Raw genomic sequence first — 13,230 nt, forward strand, 5'->3', positions numbered from 1 at the left:
TCTCTTCCTAAATCCTCTCCAAGAGAATAGTCAGTAAGTCCTTGTACTAGGCAGCATTTTAAGGTAATTAATGGAAAAATATGGTAACTCTTAGCCATAATCTCTGTCCTCTGGTGTTATGCCCTGTGATAGCATGCTTTAAAAATTCATAGAAAATGAAATTAAAAGATAAGTTTATTTTGCTGCACAGATTCTGAAACCCATACCGTTTTTCTCATAATATACATCTTTTATGAAATTCTTGAAGACTCTTCATATGCATGGATTTTTAAAAAAATTCACTAAAATAAGCTTATGCTTTAATTCTTTGTTTCCATGAACATTTTAAAGTCCTCTCATACTATTCCTGCCCATTGAGTGCAGACAGGACCTTTGACCTGCCTCAAATCATTGAAATATGGCAAGGATGTTGTTAGGATGTCCATGTTGTGATCACCTTGTATTATATAAGACTCCATCTAGCAGCATGGAGAGAGAAATTCCCCTGCTGGCTTTAAAGAAGTGAGCTGTCATGATGTGACAGAGTTATTTGGCAAGGAACTATGGACTGTTTCTAGGAGCTCACAGCAGACCCTGGCTGAATTCCAGCAAGAAAACAGGGATCTTAGGCAGGAAGTTAATTCTGCCAACAACTCAAATGAGCTTGGAAGCAGATTATTTTCTGGTCCAGACTCCAGATGAGAATGCAATCCAGCCAGTGTCTTGATATGCAGCCTCATGAGGCTAAAAGAGGAGTCAGCTATGCTGTGCACAGACTTCTAATGTTCGAGGACACTGAGATGGGAGCAGGTTAGAAGTGCAGAGTTTAATAATACACTCCCATCACTCTAGATACTACAGTGTCTAGAATATGGGTTCATATAAGCTTAAGTTGGCTGACAGATGTCCATCTGCTTTCACATGGTAGGTACAAATTCAGCACCTACAAAACAAAGCCCATGCTTTTAGACTCACCCTACTTAGAATCTGAACCCAAGAAAGTAAGGTCAAGAAAACAAAAATAATAGTTCCTTGTTTTGAATACCAAAAGCTCATATGCTATTTTCTTGTATGTTTCAAGTAAGTTTTTCATGGAAACAAACACCATAGATGTCTACATCCTTCAGGGAATGTCCCATTCTCAATCCCATTTATGGCAGCATTGAGACATGGTCTCAGGAAGGCACTGATATGACAATACAGTCAAGGAGGACCAAAATCCTCTCACAGGATCCCATGGAGCATGAAGAAGAGAAGTGATGGTGGAATCTCGGGGAAACATTGGAGTCCAATAAGTCAAATCCCCTTGAGAAGCAGGCCAGGAGATGTTTACGCAAATAACAGACATGAGGGAATTTGGGCTTAAAAGTAAATGCCAAACCATCAGACTAATGTGCAGAAGAAAAAAGCTTCTGAACACATATTTTACAAATAAAGATTTACGTTAAATCTATCCAATTATTCACTAGGAAATTCAAGTATTATAGACTTGGAATGTTGGTTCCCCAGTGTACAGAGTGAGTGACACTTCCTAAAGTTGAACTTCCTACACAGGGAAAAAATGAGGTTTGTGGATTTAGAGAATATGATGGTACTTCAAAAAGGTCATGGAAAGTTGAATAACAAGGTAAATTTTAATAAAAATGTTTTTGAAATCTGTGAATTGTTTTTTTCATAATATACATTTCCCATGAACTTTTTGAGGACCTCTCATATACATGGGTTTCAACATTTTTTGCAATAAAATACACTTATCTTTTAATTCCATTTTTCCTCTCTGCTTTTTGAAGAGCCTCACAATTGTCAGTTTAGGCAATGAGAAAAATAATTTTGTGAAAATCTACTGTGTATCTTTCTATAAAGATGAACTCTAAGCATTTAATTCAAATTCTTCACACAAAGAAAAAGTTTATGATTATTCATTTGAATTAATATGGAATGAAGTCTCATGCAAATTAAATTCTATTTTAGCAAAATTGGATACACTGATTCTTGAATTTTGAAGCATAATACTTTATCATATATTTAAAGTATATTTTATGACAAATGTTAGCATTTAGATAAGGTCACACATGAACATAAGAAAACCGTAGGTAACTAGCCATCTAGATTTCTCTTATTATAACCAGAAAACCTTTGATAAAATTTTACATTTTATATATATATATCCAAAATTAATTGCAAAATGTATGGTTTCATTTACCTGATGTCTCACTTTCTGCCCAGAGAGCTGCAGATCCAGACAAAGTTCTTTGCAATTGTCCTCGGTGTCCTTGCTTAGACTGAAGATGGTCAATGAGAAATGGGATGGGCTGGTCAGGTGTCTCAGTTATTAACTTGGTCATTAATTCCTGAAGGCACAACAAATGACACGTTTACATCTAACAGGAACAGCAACAATAACTGCAAACACTAACTTAGCATTTACTACTGCTGGGCACTATTCCATTTAAATACAGCAACTAGTTTAATCTTCATAAAAATCTTTTCAGGCAGTTACACATTACTGTTCTCACTTGACACAGCTAAGATGTAGCAAAAGCAAGATGCAGTTACATTCATTTGTATTATATTTGGTCAAAAACATACTAGAAATTTTATCTAAATTCTTTTTAAAAATTATGGTCTAAGAACCTTAAACTTCAGTTACCATTTTGAAAAATACCATTAGAGGCTAAACTTCCATAAATTTCACCACGTATCTTATAGATCAATATTGTTTTCCTTTCTCAATCAATCATAAATATCCCCAAAGGAAGGAAATCTTGCTGGGATGAAATAAGGTAGTATCTACCTACTGTTTTTTGTTTTGTTTTGTTTTGTTTTGTTTTGTTTTGTTTTGTTTTCCAGTGAGGAACAGCAGAGAACAGCCTCTAATTTGTGGTCAATTAGAATGCCCCGGACTGTTCAAATATGAATAGCTGAGAAGCCACATGGATATCATTTTGGGTTTTGTAATTGGGTTTGTGAACTTACATGTAGCATTTTACAGTCATATAAGTCACAGGCCATCCTGTTGATTTTAGCCGAGAATTCTAGTCTGTCAATTGTCATGTTTACGTTCAAATACTGTGAGAGGCAGGAGTTCTACAGAATAAGCCAGACATATCGCATACTTGGAATGCGAATGGAGGGCTACTGGCAATTCCATATCTCATTGTCTTTTTATTTTTGTTGGTAGCTTAATTCCTCTGTCTTGAATCTCTCAGATGTTCAGGTGGCTGGCTTGTCATTATTCAGTTTCAAGTGATACCTTCTTAGTGAGGTTTATCCTAGCTAATCTTTGTATCTCTAACTTTATTATTTTAGTTTTTTCACTCTATATAATTGTTTTGTTTAATGTTTGCTTACCTGCTTGTTGCCTGCCTCTCCTCCTCGATTCAGGATTTTCCTAGTTTGGTATCTACTTTCTCCCTAAGGTCTAGAACTCTATCTAGCTTATAACATTCATTGAATTAAAAAGGAAGGAAGAAAAGGAAGAAAGGAGAGAGGGAGGGAACGATGAAAGGAAGGAAAGAAGCAAGGAAGGAAGGAAGGAAGGAAGGAAGAAAGGAAATAAAAGAATGGAGGGAGGAAGGGAAATGACTATTTGGTTTATTGATTGCAGGTAGATATTAGTAACTTAAATACCTTCTTGTACCATTCAATAGGTATTATAGCAGTCACAGATTTTTCATCTCCACCAAACTATAATCTGACCTCCTATACAAGAAAATGCTGCCATAATTTTTCAGTGATATTTGTTTATACTTATAACACTCTAGGAACACAACCTTATCCAAGTAGGTGCTAAAGCGATTTTATAGATGGTAAGATCTCAAGTTGATCATAGAGACATAGATAAAATAATTCACATATCTCAAAATCATGCAGATTGAACATAGAGTTGCAACTAAAGAGTAAGGTATTTATACCATAAATACCCTATAATACAAAATAAAAAAAACTTGGGGTGAGTGCTGTGGAATAGTGTGGAATAGCCACTGTCTGCAGAGCCACCATGCAGCAGAGCGCCAATTCAAGTTCCAGCTGCTCCACATCCAATCCAGCTCCCTGCAAATGCACCTGGTAAACAACTGGAGGAGGGCTCAAGTCCTTGGGTCCCTGCACCCATGAGGGAGACCCAAAGAAGAAGCTCCTAGCTCCTGGCTTCAGATCAGCCCAGCTCTGGCTGTTGTGGCCATTTGAGGAGTGAACCAGCAGAAAGAGGGCCTCTCTCTGTATCTGCCTCTGTCTCTGTCTCTGTTTCTGTCTCTCTTCCCTCTCTCCCTCTTTCTCTGCCATTCTGACTTTCAAGTAAGTAATTAGATATTTAAATATAAATAAAAAATTATCTTTACTTTTACTTTCCATAAACCTTTGAAATATCTTGTATATCAGTGGAATACAACTTAACACATTCTATATTTTGCTTCTATAGAAGAGATAGGTTATATTCTATCTGAATTCATTGCACACTATGAAAGCTACTAGAAACTGGAAAGAAAAATAAATATAAGTAAAAACTACATTGCTTTTGTCACAAAAGACATTATCCGCGTACTCAGATAAAGTAAAGTTAGATCAGATAAAAGGGCTTTAAAGCCACAGTAATTTCTTCCCAGAGACCTCTGAAGTTTTCATACGTTTTAATTATTTTTTAAATGGAAAGTTTCTGGATTTTTACATTATGTATTTATTTTACTTGAGAAGCAGAGACACAGAGAAGAGGAAGGGAACAGAAAAGAGAGAACTCTCATCTACTAGGTGACTTCCCAAATGCATGCAACAGACCCTGTCTGGGACCTACCCTGGGGCTAGGAGCTGAATCCAGGTCTCCCACATGGGTAGAAGGGACACAATCACTAGAGCCAATACCTGGTGCTGCCCAGAGTGCACATGGGCCGGAACCTGGAATCTGGAACAGAACTGAGACCAGAACCCAGGCGCTCCATATATGGAACACAGGGATCCCAACAAGTGTCAACTGCTAAGCCAAATGCCTGCAGTTAATAAGTTGAAGGGTTCCTATATTCTGTTTTGAAGGTGGATTATGGGGATTCCCAGACCATGGGATAATGACAGGGCAGTCTGCTCCAGGCTAGGTGAAACTAGTTAAAAAAAAAAAAAATGGAGAAAGTACATTCTCAGGGGGAAGTGCAGGGAAAACTGCAGTGGCGATTCTGCAAAAGCCAGAGAGATGCCCAGAGTGAACACGGACACAACAAACGACCCCAGCAGTCCTGAACATGAGAAAGTGCCAGCTTTGCAGAGCAAGGTGAGATCACACTGCAGGGGACTGTGCCACTGCTGATAGAGCCAGAGGGGGAGCTTAATGGACTAGATTGTCCTTGAGCCTAGCCCAGAGACCTGAGGGGAACGGATACCTGCCTACCCAGAGGGGAAATAAGGGCATGTCTCTCTCTCCCAATCCTCCTCCTGCCTTCATAACAGTGCCTGGCACCCGACTGTGAGAGGGTGGGCGCCATCTTGGACATAAGCAGATAACACCTGCAGCAGCTCTCGTGTGCACACCCAGCAACTAGTGGGTCTCCATCTTGTTAGCTCTTGTCAGCAGAGGCAACCGCAGCAACTCTGCTGCACCCACCCCGCAACGGGCAGGGGGAAGGAGCCACTCTGGCATTAGCACTGCCTGCAGACTTGTACATGCCCAGCATGATTCTGAAACGAGTAGAGCTGTGGCCAGAGGGTACTGTGCACACATGTGACTCAGGGATTTTGTAAGAGAGAAAAAAAAATCTGTGGTCCCAACTGATTTTGAGTCTGGCAAGAAGGACTGACAGGGGGTTGGGCAGCCACATACAACTGTGAGGTGCCCCCAGCCTCTCAACAAATCACAGGCTTTGGGGCTCCAGGGCTCAGTCCACACAGGCATCGCACCCACAGGCAGTGGGCTCTTGCAACCTTTCAGTCTCTCTGTGGTCAGGCCAGGTGAGCAGGGAAGAGTGGATCGTCTTGCACTCTATGACTATGGAAGCCCAGATGTTGAGACTGAAAGAACTCTTTGACTATATGAGAAGGTGCAGGATGTAGCTAGATCCCTGGGTAACCACTGTGAGCAGCTCCACATGCTCACAGCTCCCTGACTGCCTGGGGTTCACTGCAGTGGGATCCAGCCTCACACTGAGAAATGCAGAGATCCTTTGTGCAGTCCATATGGAAACAAGGGTGACTATTACACACACTGAGGGCTAACACTCAGGCGTTAATCACCTTGGAAGAAGGAAGTGAGATTGTAAGTGCACCACTACAGGTAACCATACCCATCTTCTGTTAACAAGAAGAGATCTACCACATGCAACTTGGGTATCACCCTCAAAACTCATCCCACCCTGGGGCGCTGACCAGAGCTCCCTCACCACATCCAGCACACATCTCGATATTCACTGAAAGAGCATGTATTCCACTAAGCCACAGAGCACAGTTCAAAGATAAAAGCCACGAGAGGGAAAAAACAACAAAGATATCCACCAATGCATAAAAATAAATGTAGAAAATCAAGAAATAACATTAAGGAAGATAACAAGACACCCCCAAAGGAACACAACAACACTTCAATGATAGAATGTGAATATGAAGAGACTGATGAAATGTCTGAAACAGAATTCAAAAAATTAATCACAGGATTATTCAGAAGCAATCAGAAGCAAATCTATGAGTTAAAGAAATCTATGCATGACACAAATGAAAATTTTCCCATGAAATTTAGATTTTAAAGAGAGATCAAAATGAAATATTAGAGATTAACAATTCAATAGATAACATATAAAAATGGTGGAAAGCCCTAACAATAGATTCAGTGAGGCAGAAGAAATGATATCTGATCTTGAAGACAAATCTTTGGAAATTTTAAGTCAGAAAAAAAAAATCAGAAAAAATAAAACCAATGTTGAAGGATTTGGGGATACTATCAAAACACAACATACAGGTCTTAGAAGTTCCTCAAGGTGTTAAAAGAGAGAATGAATTAGAAAGCCTATTTAGTGAAATAATTATAGAAAACTTCCCCAATTTGGAGGGAAAAAAAGGATTTCCATGTAGAGGAAGCACACAGAACTCCTAAAAGGCATTATTACCATGATATATTAAATTAAACGTTACACAGTAAATCATAACTAAAAGATTCTAAAATGTGCATGGGAGAAATGCCAGATTATGTTCAGAGGATTTCCAATTAGACTCACAGCTACCTTCAGAAGCCCTACAGGCTAAGAGAAAATGGCAATACATAGTCCAAGTCTTAAGAGAAAGAAACTATGAACTCAGAATACTGTAAGCTGCAAAGCTCTCATTTATGAATGAAGGTAAATAAAGACCTTCCATAACAGAAACTGAAAGAATTTGTCATCACCCGTCCAGCCCACAAAAGACGCTTAAGGATGTACTACACACAGAACACAAAGAAATATGAAAGATTATGAAAGAATGTACAGGCAGAAAATCTCCTAGTAAAAGTACAAAGGAAATCCAAAGGAAACATTAGGAATATTTATAAAAATATGTCAGGGCTTAGTCATTACTTATCAACAGTAACCTTGAATTTAAATGGTCTAAACTCTGCAGTTAAGATACAGACAGTCTGAATGGATTAAAAAACAAGACCCATCTATTTCCTGCCTACAAAAAACACATCTTATCAACAAAGATACATGTAGACTGAAACTGAAAGGATGGAAAAATATATTCCATGCTAGAATTAACCAAAAAAGAACCAACGTAGCCATCCTAATAATAGAAAAAATAGACTCCATCACAAAAAAACTGCTAAAAGAAACCAGCTCAATAGGCTAATCCTCCATCTGCGGAGCCGGCACACCGGGTTCTAGTCCCGGTCAGGGCGCCGGATTCTGTCCCGGTTGCCCCTCTTCCAGGCCAGCTCTATGCTACAGCCCAGGAGTGCAGTGGAGGCTGGCCCAAGTCCTTGGGTCCTGCACCCGCATGGGAGACCAAGAGAAGCACCTGGCTCCTGGCTTCCGATCAGCGCGGTACGCCAGCCACGGCGGCCATTGGAGGGTGAACCAATGGCAAATGGAAGACCTTTCTCTCTGTCTCTCTCTCTCACTGTCCACTCTGCCTGTCAAAAACAAAAATAAAAACAAAAACAAAAACAAAACAAAAACAAAAAAACAAAACAAAGAAGGGCACTATGTAATGATTAAGGGGTCAATTCAACAAGAAGATGTGATTATAATAAACGTAAATGTAGCCAATGCAAGGGCATTGGCTATTTAAAATAATTATTAATGGACCTAAAGGAGACACAGATTCAAATACAATAGTAATGGGGGATATAAACACCCTGCTTTCATCAATGGACAGATCAACCAGACAGAAAATCAGCAATGAAATGACAGAGCTAATCTATATTATGGACCAAAAGGACCTAATGGAAATGTACAAGATTTTTCATCCCAGAGTGATAGAATACACATTTTTCTCATCAGAGCATGGAAATTTCACTAGGATAGACTGTATGTTAAGCCATAAAGCAAGTCTTAGCAAATTCAAAAAAATCAAAATCAGACCATGCATCTTCTCTGACCCCAGTGGAAGCAAGGTGGAAATCAACAACTTAAGAATCTCTAGAATATATTTGCAACACATGGAGACTGACAATGTGCTCCAAAACGAACAGTGGGTCGCAAAAGAAATCAAAAGAGAATTCAAAAAATTTCTGTAAATGAATGAAGATGATAATGAAACATCAAAACATATGAGATATAGAAAAAGCAATGTCTAGAGGGGAGTTTATGGCAATTGGTGCCTACATCAATAAATTGGAAAGGTATAATAAAATAAATAAGGTACCAATTCATCACAAGGACCTAGAACAATAACAATAATCTAAATCGAAAATTAATATGAGGACAGAAATAATTAAAATTAGGGAAGCAATAAACAAAATTGAAACAAAAATAAAATACAAACATCAGTGAAATAAAGAGCTGGTTTTTTGAAAAAATAAATAAAATTGATACACCATTAGAACAACTAACTGAAAAAAAAAAAAGAAGGAGAGACTCAAATAAAATAAGACATGAAAAAGGGAATGTAACAACAGATACCACAGAAATAAAATGGGTCCTCAGGAATAACTATGAAGAGCTATATGCCAACAAATTGGAAAACTTAGAAGAAATGGATAGATTCCTGGACATGTGGACACCTACAATCTACCAAAATTGAGTCATGAACATAAAAAACTAAACAGACCACTAACCAAGATGTAAAGATTGAATCAGTAATAAAGTCCCTCCCAACAAAGAAAGCCCAGGACCAGATGGCTTCACTGCTAAATTCTTGCAAAACATTTAAGGAATAATTAATACCAATTCTTCTCAAGCTATTCAAAACAATTGAAAAGGAGGGAATTCTCTCAAACACCTTGCATGAAGCCAACATCACCGTAATTCCTAAACCAGACAAAGAAACAATGGAGAAAGAGAACTATAGAACAATATCCTTGATGAACACAGATGCAAAAATCCTCAACAAAACTAGCTAATTGGGACCTGGGCTGTGGCACAGCAGGCTAAAGCCCTAGCCTGAAGCACCAGCATCCCATATGGGTGCCAGATCTAGTCCCAGCTGCTCCACTTCTGGTCCAGCTCTCCACTTCTGGTCCAGCTCTCCGCTATAGCCTGGGATAGCAGAGGAAGATAGCCTAAGTCCTTGGGCCCCTGCATCCACATGGGAGACCTAAAGTTCCTGGCTCCTGGCTTCGGATCAGCACAGCTCCGGCCATTGCGGCTATCTGGGGAGTGAACCAGTGGATAGAAGACCTCTCTCTGTCTCTACCTCTCTCTGTAACTCTGTCTTTCAAATAAATAAAATAAATCTTTTTTTTAAAAAAAGAAACATTAACTAGCTAATTGAGTACAACAACACATAAGAAAGATCATTCACCTGGACCAAGTGGGGTTTATCCTTGGTATGCAGGGATGGTTCAACATTCACAAATCAGTAAGTGTGATACATCATATCAATAAAATGAAAAGCAAAAACCATATTATTATCTCAATATATGTAGAGAAAGCATTTATTACAAACCCACAGCCAACATCTTATCGAATAGAAAAAAATTAAAAGCATTCCCTTTAAGATCTAGAACCAGGCCGGCACCACGGCTCAATAGGCTGATCCGCCTGTGGCGCCGGCACACCGGGTTCTAGTCCCAGTCGGGGCGCCGGATTCTGTCCTGGTTGCCCCTCTTCCAGGCCAGCTCTCTGCTGTGGCCCGGAAGTGCAGTGGAGGATGGCCCAAGTGCTTAGGCCCTGCACCCGCATGGGAGGCCAGGAGAAGCACCTGGTTCCTGGCTTCCGATCAGTGCGATGCACCGGCTGCAGCGTGCCGACCACGGCGGCCATTGGAGAGTGAACCAATAGCAAAAGGAAGACCCTTCTCTCTGTCTCTCTCTATCACTGTCCACTCTGCCTGTCAAAAAAAAAAAAAAAAAAGATCTAGAACCAGACAAGGATGCAAGGATGCCCACTCTCAGCATTACTATTCAATAAAGTCCTAGAAGTTTTAGCCAGAGCCATTGGACGAGAACAAAAATAACAGATACAAATTAGGAAAGAGGAAGTCAAACGATCCCTGTGAGCAGATGATATGATTCTAAATATATGGGAGGGGCCAACACTGTGGCACAGCAGATAAAGCTGTTACCTGCAGTGTCAATATCCCACATGGACACCGGTCCTAATCCACTATTGGTAGGATTATAAATGGGTCTGGCCACTGTGGAAGACAGTATGGAGATATCTCAGAAATTTGAATATACCTACCATATGACCCACCCACCCCACTCCTGGGAATTTACCCAAATGAAAACTAATTAGGATATGAAAGAGCAATGTGTACCCCCATGTTTACCGCAGCTCAAATAACACTAGCTAAGATATGGTATCAACCCAGCTGTCCATCAACTGATGACTGAATAAAGAAATTATAGTATATATACCCTATAGAATACTACACAGCAGTAAAAAAAAAAATGGAATCTTGTATTTTGCAAAAAAATGGATGCAACTAAAAAACATTATGCTTAGTGAAATAAGCCAGTCTCAAAAAGTCAAATACTGGCCGGCGCCGTGGCTTAACAGGCTAATCCTCCGCCTTGCGGCGCCGGCACACCGGGTTCTAGTCCCGGTCGGGGCGCCGGATTCTATTCCGGTTGCCCCTCTTCCAGGCCAGCTCTCTGCTGTGGCCCGGGAAGGCAGTGGAGGATGGCCCAAGTGCTTGGGCCCTGCACCCCATGGGAGACCAGGCTAAGCACCTAGTTCCTGGCTTCAGATCAGCACGATGCGCTGGCCGCAGCGGCCATTGGAGGATGAACCAACGGCAAAAAGGAAGACCTTTCTCTCTGTCTCTCTCACTATCCACTCTGCCTGTCTAAATAAATTAAAAAAAAAAAAAGTCAAATACTATATGTTCTCTCTGATCTGTGGTAACTTATGGAGTACCTAAAACGTAATCTATAGGAGTGGAATTGACACTTGTTGATGCAATGTTTTGGACAGCCTTTGACTCAATTGTTGAGTAACAGTGTTGTCTTCTTCTTCTTCTTCTTCTTCTTCTTCTTCTTCTTCTTCTTCTTCTTCATTTTATTTGTTGAATTCTTTACTTGGTTTAAGGTTAATCCCATGAGTATAAAGTTAAGTGAAAACAGATGCTTGTAAAAAATAAAAATGGGAATAGTAGTTGGAGGAGGAAGATGAATGGGAGTGCAGTTAGGAAGGAGGGTAAACTGGGAAGAATCACTGTGTTCCTAAATGTGTATATTTATGAAATGTACAAAGTTTGTATTCCTTATGTAAAATTTTAAAAAGAAAGAATAAAAAAAGAAAATATCTGCGTTATAGAAACAAGAAAGAAGATGGACTGTACAGTTATAATAAAACAAGTCACCACTATTAAATTTTAAAAATATTATCAGTCTAGTATTTAATTTTAGATATATCTTTGTTCTTTGATAAATTTATGATATTAAAGAAATCAGGCAAATGAGAGAAATGTAAATCAAACAATGTTGAGGTTTTTTAACAGCTCTTCAAACAAAAATCAATAAATGACAAATGCTGGTGAGGATGTAGGGAAAAAGGCACCCTGGTCCACTGTTGGTGGGAATGTAAATTGATGTAGCCACTGTGGAAGACAGGATGGAGATAACAGAAATATGAATATAGATCTACCATATGATCCAGGCATCCCACTCTTGGGAATTTACCCAAACAAAAACAAAGTATGTGAAATAGTTAGCTGTACTCCCATGTTCTTTGCAGCACAATTCACAATAGATAAGATATGGAACCAACCCAGATGTCCATCAACTGTTGGCTGGGTAAAGAAATCATGGTATATATGCACTATAGAATACTACTCAGCTATAAAAAATGAAATCATGTATTTTGCAACAAGATGGATGCAACTGAAAACCATTATACTTAGTGAAATAAGCCAGTCCCAAAAAGACAGATATCATGTTTTCCCTGATCTGAGGTAACTAATAGAGTACCTGAAATGTAATGTGTTGAAGTGAAATAGACATTTTGAAATTTGAAGATTGTTTACAGCTCTTATCTCTTCCATTGAGTAAAAGTTTATTTTCCTTCTTCATGCTATTTGTTGAATTCTTTTACTTAGTGTATGTTTAACTATACAATCATTAACTGAAAACTGATCTTTGCAAAAATTAAGAGTGTGAATGTGAGATGGAGGAGGAGGAAGGGTTGGAGCATTGCCAGGAGGGAGGGTGGGGGAGAGAAGTGTCACTCTGTTTCTAAATCTGTATATATGAAATACATGAAACTTGTATAACAAAATTAAAAAAAGGAAATCAGACAAATCCAGTCAGAAAAAATTGGACATAGTTAATAACTGCACTAGGTTATGCTGTGTGTCTTAATTGGGCAAATGTCTAGTTTTAGATTATTCTATTTCATGTATTCATTGGCATTAGAGTTTGAATGAATTTGAAAACTTCAAATTAACAAAAATCCTATTTTCGGGAATGGAAATTTAAATCCTTAGATTTGCAAAGATGCTCCTGGCAATAAAAGGATTGATTTCTTTCCACCACTAGGGTTCAAAAACACAGAAATAGAACTGAGGGACTGATAGAATTAGTGGGTGAAAACAGAGTTGTGCAACTAAAATGTCAAGTTGGAGCTAGAAATCTGATTGCAGAAAGTTTCACAGGGATCATTCCCTGTAATGAAAAAAATAATGTATTCCAGAGCTTCAGACCAG

The 13,230-nt window shown here is 39.0% G+C and overlaps 1 protein-coding gene across 1 annotated transcript in view; it reads right to left on the reverse strand.

Annotated features, from left to right (window-relative positions):
* Positions 1–13,230, reverse strand: part of C4H8orf34 (chromosome 4 C8orf34 homolog) — a 607,786-nt gene that overhangs the window by 509,607 nt on the left and 84,949 nt on the right. Inside the window, exon 2 of the mRNA XM_062189877.1 lies at positions 2,183–2,330. Within this exon, the coding sequence (XP_062045861.1) occupies positions 2,183–2,330 (148 nt within the window). The remainder of the gene's footprint in view (positions 1–2,182; positions 2,331–13,230) is intronic.

This window comes from Lepus europaeus, chromosome 4 (assembly GCF_033115175.1).
Source record: "Lepus europaeus isolate LE1 chromosome 4, mLepTim1.pri, whole genome shotgun sequence".
NCBI lineage: Eukaryota > Metazoa > Chordata > Mammalia > Lagomorpha > Leporidae > Lepus > Lepus europaeus.